General features: G+C 47.1%; 1 protein-coding gene across 14 annotated transcripts in view; it reads right to left on the bottom strand.

Annotated features, from left to right (window-relative positions):
• szt2 (SZT2 subunit of KICSTOR complex) overlaps positions 1-16,631 on the bottom strand; it is a 105,511-nt gene that overhangs the window by 12,781 nt on the left and 76,099 nt on the right. For 6 of the 14 annotated variants that reach the window (XM_036969010.2, XM_036969013.2, XM_036969014.2 and 3 more), the window contains 8 exons: positions 12,921-13,188; positions 12,201-12,280; positions 9,490-9,618; positions 8,958-9,160; positions 8,304-8,397; positions 8,044-8,124; positions 7,686-7,760; positions 3,929-3,997 (listed from right to left, as the gene is read on the bottom strand). In XM_036969010.2, the coding sequence (XP_036824905.2) occupies positions 3,929-3,997; positions 7,686-7,760; positions 8,044-8,124; positions 8,304-8,397; positions 8,958-9,160; positions 9,490-9,618; positions 12,201-12,280; positions 12,921-13,188 (999 nt within the window). Of the gene's footprint in view, positions 1-3,928; positions 3,998-7,685; positions 7,761-8,043; positions 8,125-8,303; positions 8,398-8,957; positions 9,161-9,489; positions 9,619-12,200; positions 12,281-12,920; positions 13,189-14,260; positions 16,585-16,631 lie in introns of those variants that run through there. The other 8 variants (XM_036969016.2, XM_090231893.1, XM_036969017.2 and 5 more) reach the window with 3 other exon arrangements.

Raw genomic sequence — 16,631 nt, 5'->3', positions numbered from 1 at the left:
TGTGGCAGCACTTAAAGTGCTCATACTGCAACACTACTCCCAACCCTCCTTTGTGAGAGCCTTTCGTAAGCAACTGTGATATCAATCAACTTCACAATTGTATATCTTATTTCATTAAATCCAACATCAAAGTCGGAGGCTTACAAAAGCATTAAATGGCAAAATGCAAATGATTGCGGTGAGAGGCTGGAGCATGCTGTAATTACGACACAATAACAGGAGCTAGGGTTCCGGGAGGGGTGTTCGGAAGGGGAAGGGGTAAATGCTATTACTGCTGCTTTCATCTTGACCCTTTGCCCGGAACAGGTCTTGTCAAATCCAAAGTCAGGGGGAAAAATAACAACACTCCGTTTTCATTTAATGCCAGCACTAGTCGTCTAGATGCATATAGTACATTACACATCAAGATAACGTTGACTTAAAAAGGAGAGAAAAATCACTTTAACAGTTGAACCTTTCACCAGCTCTCTGATAAAGTGAACACGTTGAACCTGACTTTGCCATGTTATTTTGTGTTCGGGCAGACACCTTCAAAAAAAAAAAAAGACGGTGTACAGACGGTGGAAGAGATTGAAGGGTAGAAGTAGTAGAGTAATGTCAGAAGTTCGAAACGGGACGGTACAGAGCAGTTTAGTAGTTCAATGGTTCTGTTGGTCAGTGTTCCCCAATTGTAGCTGGAGAGATCTGGAGCCTAATTAACTGGAACCTCTGACCCCCGAGTCCACAGGGCAGCGGAAGCTATTAGGAGTGCAAACGTCCCTTTAGCAGTGCAACCACAGGGACACAATATAACACTGTTTAATTCTGTGAGTGGAGCAACACGTTTATTAGGGACCTTTTATCATCAACAGCGTGGATTCATTTCTCAGGCATTTCATGCATTAATTGCTCAGCCAATCATATCTAAAAAGTAATTTTGGGTAGATTTTTGAAACTTGCTTGTATCTTTAACTTGCGACACACCTTTCAAACTGTTCATATGTGCTAGCAAAGAGGTGAAAGTAATATAACTTAGTTGAAAAGTCCATTTTCGGTATATACACTGCTCAAAAAAATAAAGGGAACACTAAAATAACACATCCTAGATCTGAATGAATGAAATATTCTTATTAAATACTTTTTTCTTTACATAGTTGAATGTGCTGACAACAAAATCACACAAAAATGATCAATGAAAATCAAATTTATCAACCCATGGAGGTCTGGATTTGGAGTCACACTCAAAATTAAAGTGGAAAACCACACTACAGGCTGATCCAACTTTGATGTAATGTCCTTAAAACAAGTCAAAATGAGGCTCAGTAGTGTGTGTGGCCTCCACGTGCCTGTATGACCTCCCTACAACACCTGGGCATGCTCCTGATGAGGTGGCGGATGGTGTCCTGAGGGATCTCCTCCCAGACTAAAGCATCCGCCAACTCCTGGACAGTCTGTGGTGCAACGTGGCGTTGGTGGATGGAGCGAGACATGATGTCCAAATGTGCTCAATTGGATTCAGGTTTGGGGAACCGGCGGGCCAGTCCATAGCATCAATGCCTTCCTCTTGCAGGAACTGCTGACACACTCCAGACACATGAGGTCTAGCATTGTCTTGCATTAGGAGGAACCCAGGGCCGACCGCACCAGCATATGGTCTCACAAGGGGTCTGAGGATCTCATCTCGGTACCTAATGGCAGTCAGGCTACCTCTGGCAAGCACATGGAGGGCTGTGCGGCCCCCCAAAGAAATGCCACCCCACACCATGACTGACCCACCGCCAAACCGGTCATGCTGGAGGATGTTGCAGGCAGCAGAACGTTCTCCACGGCGTCTCCAGACTCTGTCACGTGCTCAGTGTGAACCTGCTTTCATCTGTGAAGAGCACAGGGCGCCAGTGGCGAATTTTCCAATCTTGGTGTTCTCTGGAAAATGCAAAACGTCCTGCATGGTGTTGGGCTGTAAGCACAACCCCCACATGTGGACGTCGGGCCCTCATACCACCCTCATGGAGTCTCTGACCGTTTGAGCAGACACATGCACATTTGTGGCCTGCTGGAGGTCATTTTGCAGGGCTCTGGCAGTGCTCCTCCTTGCACAAAGGCGGATGTAGCGGTCCTGCTGCTGGGTTGTTGCCCTCCTAAGGCCTCCTCCACGTCTCCTGATGTACTGGCCTGTCTCCTGGTAGTGCCTCCATGCTCTGGACACTACGCTGACAGACACAACAAACCTTCTTGCCACAGCTCGCATTGATGCACCATCCTGGATGAGCTGCACTACCTGAGCCACTTGTGTGGGTTGTAGACTCTGTCTCATGCTACCACTAGAGTGAAAGCACTGCCAGCATTCAAAGTGACCAAAACATCAGCCAGGAAGCATAGGAACAGAGAAGTGGTCTGTGGTTACCACCTGCAGAACCACTCCTTTATTGGGGGTGTCTTGCTAATTGCCTATAATTACCACCTGTTGTCTATTCCATTTGCACAACAGCATGTGAAATGTATTGTCAATCAGTGTTGCTTCCTAAGTGGACAGTTTGATTTCACAGAAGTGTGATTGACTTGGAGTTACATTGTGTTGTTTAAGTGTTCCCTTTATTTTTTTGAGCAGTGTATATCAAAGCTCTTTTTTAATAGAAAGAGACACTTTACATTACAACGACAGAGGATGACAGTGGATTAGTGATGCAAAAAAAACAGATACCGAGAGGATTCTTAATTATCGGGGCCATCCAGGAAGCAGAGAAATCACATAAGAGTTGATTGGAGCAGAGAAAGAGCGAAATGGAAGGCAGGGCCAGACAGGGACATGATTCGAGCCCATCAGAAGGCTGGAAGAAGAAGATCCTTGGACCTTGGACCGATGGGTCACCAACCCGCAAGACCCCACACCAGGTGACATGAAGTTTCAACTACCAAATGTGCTAAAAGAAATCACAAACAGATGCTTGAAGACTTCATGGAAGTCAGAAGATTGCTCAGTCCAGATTTCAGCTGCACAAAAAAAAGACACAAGGACAGACAGTAACAGTAGGCATTCTGCAGAACAAGCAGCATTTAGGCTAGTTTATTCACCAGCTGCATGACAAACACAGACTGATACAGAAGTAACTCGGAGGGAGGGGCAAAATGACCCACAGAGACAGTGAATCACAGCACAGCATCGCCCAGGCCTGTTTGCCCCAGCAGTGAGATGTAGATTGAGACAGGAGTCAGGCAACCCCAAAGACAACAGGGTCTAGAGGACTGAGATAAACCCAAGAGTCACAACTGAACAGACACGTAGGGAAGTCGAAAGCTCCACCAGGCTGCACTGATGATTGAATCTATTCTATCAGACAGATGAAGCCATCACAAGAGAGAGAGAGAGACACAGAGAGAGAGAGACACAGAGAGAGAGAGAGAGAGAGAGAGAGACAGAGACACACACAGAGAGAGAGAGAGACACAGAGAGAGAGAAAGAGAGAGAGAGAGCGAGAGAGAGAGAGAGAGCGAGAGAGAGACAGACACAGAGAGAGAGAGAGAGAGAGAGAGAGAGAGAGAGAGAGAGACAGAATGGGAGAGAGAGAGAGAGAGACAGAATGGGAGAGAGAGACAGAGAGAGAGACAGAGAGACAGAGAGAGAGAGAGAGAGAGAGACAGAGAGAGAGACAGAGAGACACAGAGACAGAGAGCGAGAGCGAGAGAGAGCGAGAGAGCGAGAGAGAGTGAGAGAAAGAGACACACAGCGAGAGAGAGAGAGAGAGAGAGACACGGAGAGAAAAATAGCACAACAGGGAAAGGGAAAGAGAGAGGAAGAAAGGGTTAAAGAAAGAGGGATACTGTAGATTCAGAGAGAGAGAGAGACAGAGAGACCGAGAGATCAGGGGCCTTGGCAGCAAGCAGAGGGAAGAGGAGGGGGTGGAGCCTGATTGGTGGAAGACACCCCGCCCCTAAGGGTTCTGGGACATACCGCAGAGTCAGAGACCGGTGTGGCGTCAGGGAACGGCTTGAGACGAAGAGGTTTGGTGAGGAGGGAGCCCTGATGGAGAGAGGATATGAGATGGGACGAGACAGACACAGAAACATACACACACAAAAGGAAAAGAAATGGACAGAGAACAAGACAGACAGAAACACAAACAGAGCAAAATACACATACAAAAGACAACCGTCACAATACTGAGATGTATTACACATGCAAAGACAAATACAAACAAATGTGCTGCTACACACTCACATTAATATGATTACAGTGACATGGAAGAGAGAGGCGACAAGAGATGACACATTAGTGGGTGTGTGTGAGCGCCAAGCACGAGCAGGCCAGACAGGCCACAAATACAACGGTCAACACTGATGGGAACTGAGGGTGACTGGTGACAGCGTCCAATTATAAACCACACAGACACATACAAAAGGCAAACACAGCTGCCCAATGAATCTCTCACACATCCACTCCAGTGCTGAACTCACACGTCGGCCACCCTGCTATGCACCGAGACTCTGGAACCACGACGGCTCTTCGCACACTATTTACCCCCCTCTCTCTTTGTTTACTCAGACTAACGTGCATCACTTTGAGCCATACAGTAACACTAGTCTGGAGAGAGAACGGCGTGGAGGACATTGACACACGGTCCTCTGTCTGAGTCACATTAAATAACAGTCAACTCACGACCTGAAAACTGATCAGTCACGAGAAGGATAGATAGAGAGAGGGAAGAGAGAAAAAGAGCTTTTCACAAAAGCCTTTACACAGGAGATCCAGTCAGTCTGTACTCGGCATGCCGTGCCGAGCTGAGCACAGCCAGTAGTCTCGTACATAAAGTCCAGAACAGACCTACCCCTGCTAAGTCCATCTCCATATCTCCCTAGTCCACAGACACGACAGTCCATTAGCTCTGTTTAGAGTAGGCGGGCTGCTGCAGTCGCGAGACACACACTCCACCCTGCCCATTAGTTTACACGGCAAAGCAATTACCAGTCTGAAATATACTGGTTATATTTGAGCACCGGAATATTTCTGAGATCAGAATACCATACACGGCAGGCAATCACGATGAAGAGTTTAATAAAAGAGCAGAAAATTATATTTTGCGAAGTGAGTTCACTAATTTATTTCAGTTTGACTTAAAAAAAGGAAATGGAGGACAGGACTGTTTTAAATCCCCTCTCTTGTTAATATAGTTGTAGGTCATTTCAACAACATAAATGCTTCACAGAGTTTCCCACTGTGGTTTTAGTAATACACCAGTCCATCATTTCATAGCTTCCGGGCTTTGAGCACACACATTTAGAAACAAACAAACAAACGTAAAAAAAAAAAAAAAAAAAACTTCAGATGTCTTAATAGTCGTAGATGGCCAGCTGCTGGAGAGAGGCACCTGTTGGGGCTTTCCCTCACTACCAACAGAGAGACATCTGGAGAGGCTCAGCAAACACACAGCAGTCATTTAAACACCTTTACATTGAATTACACCGAGAGCAAAATCTGGATACACTCCAGCTTTATAAACAGAGGGAGGGAGAGCGGGAAAGAGAGAGAGTGGGAGAGAGAGGAAGGAAGAGAGTGAACCAGAGTCAACTGTGAGTCCTAGGAGATAGATAAAAGGAGGGAGGAACAGAGGGGGGAGGGTTGAGCGAGGGAAGGAGGGAGGGCGAGAAAGAGGGAGGGAGGGAGGGAGGGAGAGAGAAAGAGGGAGGGAGGGAGGGAGGGAGGGAGGGAGGGAGGGAGGGAGGGAGGGAGAAAGAGGGAGGGAGAGAGAAAGAGGGAGGGAGAGAGAAAGAGGGAGGGAGGGAGAGAGAAAGAGGGAGGGAGGGAGAGAGAAAGAGGGAGGGAGGGAAGAGAGAAAGAGGGAGGGAGGGAAGAGAGAAAGAGGGAGGGAGGGAGGGAGAAAGAGGGAGGGAGGGAGGGAGAGAGAAAGAGGGAGGGAGGGAGGGAGGGAGAAAGAGGGAGGGAGGGAGTGAGGGAGGGAGTGAGGGAGTGAGGGAGGGAGGGAGGGAGGGAGGGAGGGAGGGAGGGAGGGAGGGAGGGAGGGAGGGAGGGAGGGAGGGAGAAAGAGGGAGGGAGGGAGAGAGAAAGAGGGAGGGAGGGAGAGAAAAAGAGGGAGGGAGGGAGGGAGAGAGAGAGGGAGAGAGAAAGAGGGAGGGAGAGAGAAAGAGGGAGGGAGGGAGAAAGAGGGAGGGAGGGAGAGAGAGAAGGACTCACATGAATCACACCATAGCCTGTAGGGGTATAACTGTCCACCAAACCTACGGTTCGGTAAGTATTGCGGTTTTGCGTCATGGTTCGGTTGAGTTTTGGTACACTGGAAAAATGTAATGCCATTCACAATGTTCATTCAGCATTCACAATGTTCCTTGCATTGTCTATTGTGACCGGATTGTTATGCTGGGCCTCTCAAGTTTCCACTCTGATGCTGCGTTTGAAACCATGTGGGAGGTGGAATTTACCAGTTCTGAAGTCGTAAATACCAGTTGGATTCATTCATGTGATTTGAACTCATTGAGAAATGGCGATTGGCTAATGGCCAACAAGCTGCAAACTATAAATTAAAAGTACAGCTATCATGCTTGTAAAAAACAAAACAAAAAAACAAACACATTAATACATTGCTTTTTATAAATAATGTTTTGTAGTTGCATTTAACTGATGAAAATGCTGTTATAGAGAAGTGGGTGCTAAAGGAAGATAAATGAGTTTCCCACTAGTAATTACCAGTTTGAGGGCCGTTCAATTGGGTTTTTCCCAGTCGTATGCTGTAAATCCCCACTTCCCACTTGGATGCGAACGCACCCCAACACTGCTTCGTTCAGTGCCAGATGCGTACTAAGGGGTGTGTGTCTGTAGCAAGGTACATCTCCCACTCCGGGGTAATCTGATGGGCTCTCACTGTGAAATTCATAAAAAACTTTGGCTGGCTTATATAGCGTGTGTAATACTTGTTTGCTGAAATGGGTGCAAAAAGAATGCTTAGTAACGTGTCTCGGGCATTCTCACAAGGCGCTGAAACCCCCTATTCTCAACCACCGAGAATGGGCGCATATCCGCGGCTATAAACAAAAAAACGTCAAAAATATCGCTCTTATAATTGATTTGGCCCAGTCAGAATCAGCTGCCGAGGGCTGCTTGAATGCAGAGGGGAGAAGATGTTATTTCTTGCTCTGGTATACCGGTGTGATGTCGGCATAAACGTGTCAACATATTTGAGGCGTTTGCAGATGCATAGCCTGTTCTCGTTGAGCGCGGCGACATACGGTTAACGTTTTAGCCACAACTCTGTCCATCGCCGCCGTGATCTACCCGGGAAGCCAAAATGTTGCCAAACTGAAGATTGAAACAGTGATGGAGGAGCCCCCCCCCACCACTCACCATCGTACAGAACTAGTCCCCGGTTGCCCCTCACAAAAAGACAGTATGAAATGCGCCAATTAAGATATATATATTTTTTAAAGAGGCAGCCGTACAACACAGTGCAGGCATAGACTATAGGCCTCCTAATAAGTGTACCATTCGACCCCTAATAGGCAGGGGGGGGTATAAAGTCATGACGATGATTCCAGAGATGTGAAATCAAGCCGTTTACAAGATCTCATCTCACACTCCCTCCCTCTCTATTCATCCCCCTTTACCCAGCCTCAGGCGGACCTAGAGTCTGGCTAATTTGGCCCTGGCTCTGTGGTCTAACTCACAGCACCAGCGATAAGAGACGCCGTCGCGATGTTACCTGAGAGTTGACGGTCTGTCCCATGGGGATGCGGGAACACTCCAGAGCATACTGCTTCACACAGAAGTAGCAACCCTGAGAGAAAGAGAGAAAGACAAGACAATTATAGAGGGAGAGAGCGAAAGACAAGGGGAGAAGGAGAGAGAGATTTTAAAGTGCATATTGTGTGGTGTGGTTACAATGACGACAACAGTTCTAAACTCATCTCATGACACTGTGAGAAGGGAGGGGGGTGTAATATGGAGTGACAGAGAAAGGGCTAGAGGGAGAGAGAGACGGAGAGAGAGGTGGAGAGAGAGAGAGGTGGAGGTTTAATATATAGAGAGGGGGGGAGGAGGTCTGTAGGCAGCAGTCTCACCTGGAAGGCCAGCTCCATCAGTACGATGCCCCCTGGGAGCGCCCTCTGGAGGTGGTACGCAGTGGTGCCTGACCCTGTGCTCTGCAGAGAAATACAACAGTATCTCAAGAGTTGATGGGGGTGATGATGGAGGGAATTTTGTATATGTGTGTGTGTGAGTGAGTGAGTGAGTGAGTGAGTATATCCCGGTATGCCTTTCAGTCACGAAAAGTGTGTGTGAGTGTGTGAATAGCCTCATCTCTTGCATCACCACTACTTACCTTTGGGCTGTCCTCACTCCTGGCCTTGTTATAGGAGAAGGACTGCCTCTCTGACGAGAGTGAGCTGAGCATGGCTGCCCGGGCCCTGGCGATGCTGCAGGGAGAAGCGGAGGGAGAGACAAGCAGGGTTAGGGGTGAGGCAGAGCTGGAGAGACCAAAGAGGGAGAGAGTGTGTGTGTGTGTGTGTGTGTGTGTGTGCATTCTCCTTTAAGCAGGGGTCCCAGAGACTGGCAACACAAAAGAGTGAATCACCCAGTCCTGGGCCAGAGGATGACAGAGACCGAGAGAAGCAGAAACAGCATCTGCCCAGTGGCTGCTACAGTTATATCACATCTGTGGCCAGAGGGATGTGGCTATTGGGGCTAGGATGTGATCACAACACATCTGATGACTAATGGATGAATGAACACTGCTCACAGTTCGGCTCACTGTCACAGAGAGGATTGTGGGAGGGAAACTCAGAGGAAGAGGACATTTGCCCTGAGTTTTATTGCGTTTTTATTGTGAGAGATCGGGTGAGTTAGATATCCAATGTATTCATTACACATGGTAAATAAACTTGAGCTAGTATGGTGCAGAAAGATTGTTTGATTATATATATATATGTGTATAGCGATTTGAGTACCACTGGGCTCCCACTGAGACAAGACGTACCTGCGTGCGGGGGACTGTGGCCGGACCTGGACCAGGATGAAGCCCATACTCTGAAGGTACTGGACATACTGCTGGAGGAAGGTGTTAGAGATGTCCTGCAGCCAGGGCTCCTCTCTCAGCCGGCTAGGCAGCATATCAGCTGAGTCCGTACTGTAGCTACGGTCCCTGCCAGACGCCGTGGAGTCACTGGAGCAGTGGCGCTTCTGAAGAGGGGGAGGAGAAGAGAGGGGAGAGGGGGAGGAGAAGAGAGGGGAGAGGGGGAGGAGAAGAGAGGGGGAGGAGGAGGGAATAGGGGGAGCGGAGGGGCGAAAATAGAGGTTTCTGGTTGAAAGATTTCAGTGGTTTCTGGTTGAAAGATTGTTGGATGATTGCTGCTTGTTCCCTCCTGTTCTCAGAAATTCCCCAAGTTTGGGATGGTTTCCAAGATGTTATAACTAAAAGGGCATCTTTCAAAAGTAAGAAAGAAGTGAAAAAACACATGAGGAGTGTGTTGGAGTTAGGCCCCAAGGGAAAGCAGCCATGGTTGCTGTACCTTGACCTGTTGAGGTTGGACAATCTGCTCCTCTTGGATCTGCTTCCTGAACACGGGGTCAAAGAGCAGAGGGGTGGCGCAGTAGTGCACTAGCCTGGACGACTGCTTCAGAGTGTCCAAGTCCACCACCTGTGGAAAGTAAGGAAACATCTCTTTGTGGTCCTTCGAGTCGGATGTGAATTCTTCCTAGTATATATACCAAAAGCCCCAGAATGTTAATACACGCACGCGCACACACACGACAGATCCTGAGTGGCGCAGCGGTCTAGGGGCGCCACTACAGATCCGGGTTCGATCACAACTGGATGTCATCGGGAGTCCCATGGGGCGGCGCAGCGTGGTCCGGGTCAGGGGAGGGTAAGGTCCGGGGGGTAGACAGTCAATGTAAATAAGAATGGGTTCTTATTTATTTGAATGATTTTTTATTTTTTTTACAATACACACACAGCCCACTACCCACCGTCACAACCACTGAGATCAACGTCCGGTTTTTCTAATGACACAATAAATACAGTCTAATAAACGTTACGCCAACAATGCGGCTAGTGGGCGTAGTACAGAGGAATCTGACTGGTTAAACGTTACGGCTCATCTTATTCAGTCATATATTTGTTGCCTTCTTATAAATCACTCCCATTGACACGTCTATCATCTATCTTCCCAGTGCAGCCTGAAGATGGAGATGAAGATAGGACTGTGTGTGTGTGTGTGTGTGTGTGTGTGTGTCTGCGCGTATCAGGAAGGAGACAGGAAGACAGTCACACACATATAGGAGGGAAGGGGAGACAGACAGAAGACAACACCGTCTGTTGAGCTGATGTGATCTCCTCTCATATCTAATCCATCATGTCAGTGATAGAGCTGGGAATCCACGGGCAGGCCGGCAGGCAGATCTGAGGAGACCTAAAGGGCCAGTGAAGGGAGATGGGTCCCCCACTGTGGATGGACCAAGTCAGGCAGCCAGCCAGCCATCTGACTGGGCAGTAATGGATGAGCCTGCTCTGGTGAGAGGTAACTTACTGAGAGAAGGAGTAGGAGCACACACAGGGAACACAGACAATGTCATCACCAGGAACTAGCTCTATAGACAAGAGTCTAATTGGGACTGACTACTGGTGGTGTTTGTGGTGTTGCTGTTTATACTGTAGCCAACAGTTATTCACACTGTTGTTTTCATCCATCCACCTTTCATGATGAAGGTAGCTGGGGGAAAACACCTGCACCACATTGCTTTTTTTGTGAAATGAGTGTTTCAGAAACATGAATGAATGTCAACACACACTTGATTTTTTTTCCATTGATACGGTACGCTGCGCCGGTGTGTTCCAGAGAGTCCGTGACGATGACGTAATGTTGGGTAACAATTAATTGTCACGCAAAATGACCACGGCATTGTCATAATTGTAATGCGTCTTCGAAAATTCGCTGCGATTTACCTAATGAAGACAACTAAGCCTCTCTTCCTAGCCGTGCTGTTCTGCTCTTAAAACTTTACCCTATTCATGTCAAAAACGTAAGTCTATCTAATTGAATATAAAGCTAAATCCCCCCTTCACCTAAAATGTATTAAGACGATTATCACATATTTTTTTTGTTACAGGTAATTGTCCATAATTGTCGTGATTATATGATTATTGCGCCAGCCCTTAGCCGCCTGTCAAGATCTTGCAGTGCCTCTGATGAAAGCACTGGTGGGCTTGTGCTCGGGAGTCCCAGGACACCTAAAATAATGCAACAATAATCCTACAACAATGCTTGCTAGAATATCAACTTAAGAGTTACTCGTCTCTCGTTAAGAGCTGCTCAAATGCTCCAGCTTGCAAACTTTGGAAATGAGTTGCACTATCGAAAATGGGGACTACTTCAAAATAATCTAGTATTTATTTCTCCGTGCCAAAGTCCCAGAATACTAAAACATGGCAATACCGGTAGTTAAATATACATCAATTAGCTACAGTGCATTAAAAAAAAAGTTCAGACAACCATTTGCGCCCACATGCAAATGTGTGTAAATGTATTTGAGATGGAGAGCCGCTGTGTGCGTAACCTGCCAGCACCCGTGAACTCAACGCATTTGCAAGACACACTACATGACCGAGAGTATGAGGACATTTCCACTTCGCAATAACAGCACTTACAGTTGACCCTGGGCAGCTCTAGCAGGGCAGAAATTTAACATGCTGACCTGTTGGAAAGGTGGTATCGTATGACGGTGCCACACTGAAAGTCACTGAGCCCTTCAGTAAGACCATTCTACTGCCAATGTTTGTCTATGGAGATTGCATGGCTGTGTGCTCGATTGTATACACCAGTCAGCAACGGGTGTTGCTGAAGTAGCAGAATCCACTAATTTGAAGGGGTGTCCACATACTTTGGAATATATAGTGTAGATAGCGCCGATTGTCAGACAGAGGGGAGCTGATATTTCTCCTCAGCAGAGTCATTTACGGTGCTGCGTGTGCGTGTTTGTGTCCATTGGCGTTTCATGGGGAGGGAAATGGCTAAAATGGAGGGTCCTGCGTGGCTCAGTTGGTAAAAGCATGGCGCTTGAGACGCCAGGGCTGTGTGTGCCGACTCCCACGAGACATGAGTAAGAAAAATGAATGAAAATGTACACCCTCACCGCTCTAAGTTACTCTGGATAAGAGCGTCTGCTAAACGACTCAAGTGTCAAATGTGACGGAAAATGGTTGCGGTAGATCGGTACTTACAGAGATGGGCATGTTGGACTGAGCTGACCTCTGCTGCCAAGTCACAAACAGGTTCTCAATCTTCATCTGCTTCTCCATCTCTGTCAAATTGGAGATAAATCCACACAAAACACTCGTTGGTCACACAGCCCCGCGGCGGGTCCAGAATGGCACCCTAAATCCCTTTAGTGCACTACCCATAGGGCTCTGGTCAAATGTAGTGCACTATAAAGGGGAATAGGGTGCCATTACTATAGGCAATAGGGCAGCCTTACAGTTCCCAGGGTCATGTAGCCATCCCTCAGAGCTAAAAGCCATCTGCCTGTCTCTGTTAGGGCCAAGAACTAACCATCGCCCTCTCCTCAATCAGCCTAGCTGTCTACTTCATCTTTGCTCCTGTCTGCCTGGCTGCTGGATGGACTGGTGTGGCTCACATTGTATCAAACAAACATAACTACAGAATCCTGTACTCTAACCCCCCCCCCCATTAAACCTTTTACAACACATTAACATCGGTTGTGTTATAAAAAAAATGCTTTAAATATCCACTTCATTCTCAACCTAAGTAATATTGCATTAGTTAAACTGTAGGAAAGTAGATGGCACAGTGTGTATTAGTTATATGGCGAAGGTGGGTGAGGAGCGGAGTGACCATATCTGACAATTAAATCTTAAATATAAACCTTACATTATCTTAGAACATATACAGTGTTTATACACATCATTGGGCCCATATCTGACCTCTCCTCTCTGCAGCCTTGACCTCTAGTAGCTGGGCCCCGTGCCGAGCCACCACGTCGGCCCCGTCCTGAGCGCTGGCCAGGGGGCGGCCCATCCCGATGTCCCGGAGGGCTTCGTCAAAGGGCACCAGCTCTGAGGGGAAGTGGAGGGGGGCCAGGGAGCGGACGGAGCTAGCCAGCTTGCTCTGGTCCTTGCTGGGTACGGGGGGCACTGGGCTCCTCAGCAGGGCATCAGCCTCCAAGGTTGGGTTCAGGAACGGGTTGGGCTCCTGAAGAGAAGAAGAAGATGAGTCAGAGCGAGAGAGATTGAGAGAGGAAGAGAGGGAGAGAGAGGAAGCAGGGGATGATGAGAGGGGGAGCAAGAGAGATAAAGGGGAGAGAGAAAGTAGATGATAGGAGGGAGCGAGAGAGATGAATCGAGAGAGGGAACAGAGAAAGAGTCAAATAAGGAGGAGAATAGAGGGGGAGCGAGAGAGAGATGGAGAGAGACAAAGAAGAAGATGAGAGGCAGAATGAGAGCGATGGAGTGAGTGCGAGGGGGGGCGTAGAAGCTGTGAGGCGCTCTCCAAGTTATTGAACTTTCTGGTATATGAACATGCCACGACAATGATTATGCTATTAAATACACATGAACGCGGTGCCTGAAACAAGCCTAAACCATGGGTTGTTATCAACAACAAAAAAATGCAACTCATATCTGACAAATCTGAATTCCAACTCCAAATTCCACTGTGTAAAAAACAAACTAACAGGACACAAGTTATACACACACATTTTTAGATTAACCTAAAAAGGTAGAAACCTATCCCGTAAACATCAAAATGTACAGAGCAACTCTGGTAGGGCTGAAACCATGATCTAGTTGATATGCCTAACAGAACTAGGACAGAGCCCTTGACTCAAACTGTGTCAGGGATTGGTGAAGCTCTAGAGATGGCACAGAGACTCATGGACAGCATGTCCTGACTGACACTGCACAGCCAATATGTCCGTACCCCCCCTCTCCCCTCTGCTCAGGGTAACTTTTGCACAAGTTAGCGCAACGGAGCAGCTTAACGGCTGCTGGGCAGGACCAAGGCAACGGACGAGGAAGAGGAGGGCCCAGATGCCCCAGGGTGGCAGAACCCTCTGTCCAGTGTCTGTCTTGTGCCCGCAGGGCAAGGGGGGGAGGGTTGAACTGGGCACTGGTGCCCACTGTGCTCCTCATCAGGACAGTGACAGATGACAGTCTGCGGGGGCAAATTTTCCGTCGCTCTGATTCTGCCTTCTGTCAGCATTCGTTAGTGGAGAGGCGATTAAGAGTGAGGGCATCGAGGGAGAAACAGGAGAAAGTTTGGGAGATTTTCTTTTCCTTTTAATTTGACATTTTTGCACTCCAATCGGTTGTTGCGCGGTGGCAAAATGTTAGAAGGATGTTTAAATCACATGAGCCTCCCACCCCCCCCAAAAAAGTGTTGTAAAACAAAATGCAGTGTGTGTATCCTCTTATGTTCCCAGTAAAAAGAAAAGTATTGTAAAACAAAATGCAGTGTGTGTATCCTCTTATGTTCCCAGTAAAAAGATAAGTGTTGTAAAACAAAATGCAGTGTGTGTATCCTCTTATGTTCCCAGTAAAAAGAAAAGTGTTGTAAAACAAAATGCAGTGTGTGTATCCTCTTATGTTCCCAGTAAAAAGAAAAGTGTTGTAAAACAAAATGCAGTGTGTGTATCCTCTTATGTTCCCAGTAAAAAGAAAAGTGTTGTAAAACAAAATGCAGTGTGTGTATCCTCTTATGTTCCCAGTAAAAAGAAAAGTGTTGTAAAACAAAATGCAGTGTGTGTATCCTCTTATGTTCCCAGTACAAAGAAGTGTTGTAAAACAAAATGCAGTGTGTGTATCCTCTTATGTTCCCAGTAAAAAGAAAAGTGTTGTAAAACAAAATGCAGTGTGTGTATCCTCTTATGTTCCCAGTAAAAAGAAAAGTGTTGTAAAACAAAATGCAGTGTGTGTATCCTCTTATGTTCCCAGTAAAAAGAAAAGTGTTGTAAAACAAAATGCAGTGTGTGTATCCTCTTATGTTCCCAGTAAAAAGAAAAGTGTTGTAAAACAAAATGCAGTGTGTGTATCCTCTTATGTTCCCAGTAAAAAGAAAAGTGTTGTAAAACAAAATGCAGTGTGTGTATCCTCTTATGTTCCCAGTACAAAGAAGTGTTGTAAAACAAAATGCAGTGTGTGTATCCTCTTATGTTCCCAGTAAAAAGAAAAGTGTTGTAAAACAAAATGCAGTGTGTGTATCCTCTTTGGTTCCCAGTAAAAAGAAAAGTGTTGTAAAACAAAATGCAGTGTGTGTATCCTCTTATGTTCCCAGTAAAAAGAAAAGTGTTGTAAAACAAAATGCAGTGTGTGTATCCTCTTATGTTCCCAGTAAAAAGAAAAGCGGCAGAGCAAAACTGTTTCTATGACAGATTAAATACAGAATGTTATTTTTGCAAAATCATCTCAAAGCCCTAAAAAATACGTCTCGCCTTTCTTCCGTCTCCTGTGTATCGGCACTCGTGCAGACTGCTCAGAAATGATAGGCATTCTTTGTTTTTGACCCCAGAGCTACGGAACTAAAAACACGGGGCTGTGAAGTCAGAGAGCTGAGTGATTCTCTTCACTGCGGTCCCAAATGGCATCCCATTCCCTACAGAGCACCTGGTCAAAAGCAGTGCACTAACAAGGGGAATAGGGTGAGAATTAGCACACAGCCATTCTCTCTGCTCCTCTCCTCGCGCATATCAAAAGGAGTGAGAGATACAAGGACGCTGACGAGAACGTTGACTGAAAAGGAGAAGCAAAAGAAGAGGAACAGGAGGAATGAGGAAGGGAGGCCTCGGTGCCGACATGTCATACCAAGGTAGGGAGGAAGAGGGAGGGATGATCAGAGAGGGGGAAGAAAACTAGGTCATGTTGATGTTCCGTATTAAAAGACCAAGGAGAATCTACAGAGTACACCAAATGGGGCGTGTGCCAAATGTCGTGCTCTACTCTTGACCAGGGCCCAATAGGGCTCCGATCAAAACAAGCGCAATAGGAATATTAAAACTGCTGCCATTTAAAACTCCGATGTTAAAAGAGACGTGGGAGGGGATTTAGTGACAAGACCCCCCTCCCAGCTTTCGCTAAGAAGAGAAGCAAGAAAGCAGAGGAGAGAGTGGGAAATCAAAGAAAGGCAATAGCAGGTAGCCTACCCACTAGAGGGAAAAAGGGCAGTGTGTCTGTGTGTGTGTATATATACACAGTACCTGCTAGTGTGAAAGGAATCTCAGTCCCCACTCTCAGGAGTTGACAGCTGTGTGTACCCTGCTGTACCACCAGACACTGCCGTTACACTAACCAACAGACTGATTCCACCTGACTGAACCCCCATTTAAACCACCAGGACATTGTTCCCAATCCTAACATTGCACCATCTGTATATTGTGTGTGGGCATATGTTTCATACTTATAGGCCACAGTTATGCTGCACGAAAGAGTGGTAGACCGTGACGAATTCAAGCAGATGGCTGTGCCGTGCGTGAGATTGAGCGTTTACCTGATCAGGTCTTGGTGGGCAGGTGTGTCTGACTTAGATACGGTACTTCGCTGATGGCATTGGTGTGCGCGTGAGCGTTCGACTGTGGTTACTGGAAGTATGCCGGCTCTGTGTGAGATTGGCAGTGTCGTAAGGCGACGGTCAGCGCCACTTCA

Source organism: Oncorhynchus mykiss, chromosome 4 (genome assembly GCF_057628025.1).
Source record: "Oncorhynchus mykiss isolate SJ-2025 chromosome 4, ASM5762802v1, whole genome shotgun sequence".
NCBI lineage: Eukaryota > Metazoa > Chordata > Actinopteri > Salmoniformes > Salmonidae > Oncorhynchus > Oncorhynchus mykiss.
This window is presented reverse-complemented; position numbering and strand designations above follow the sequence as displayed.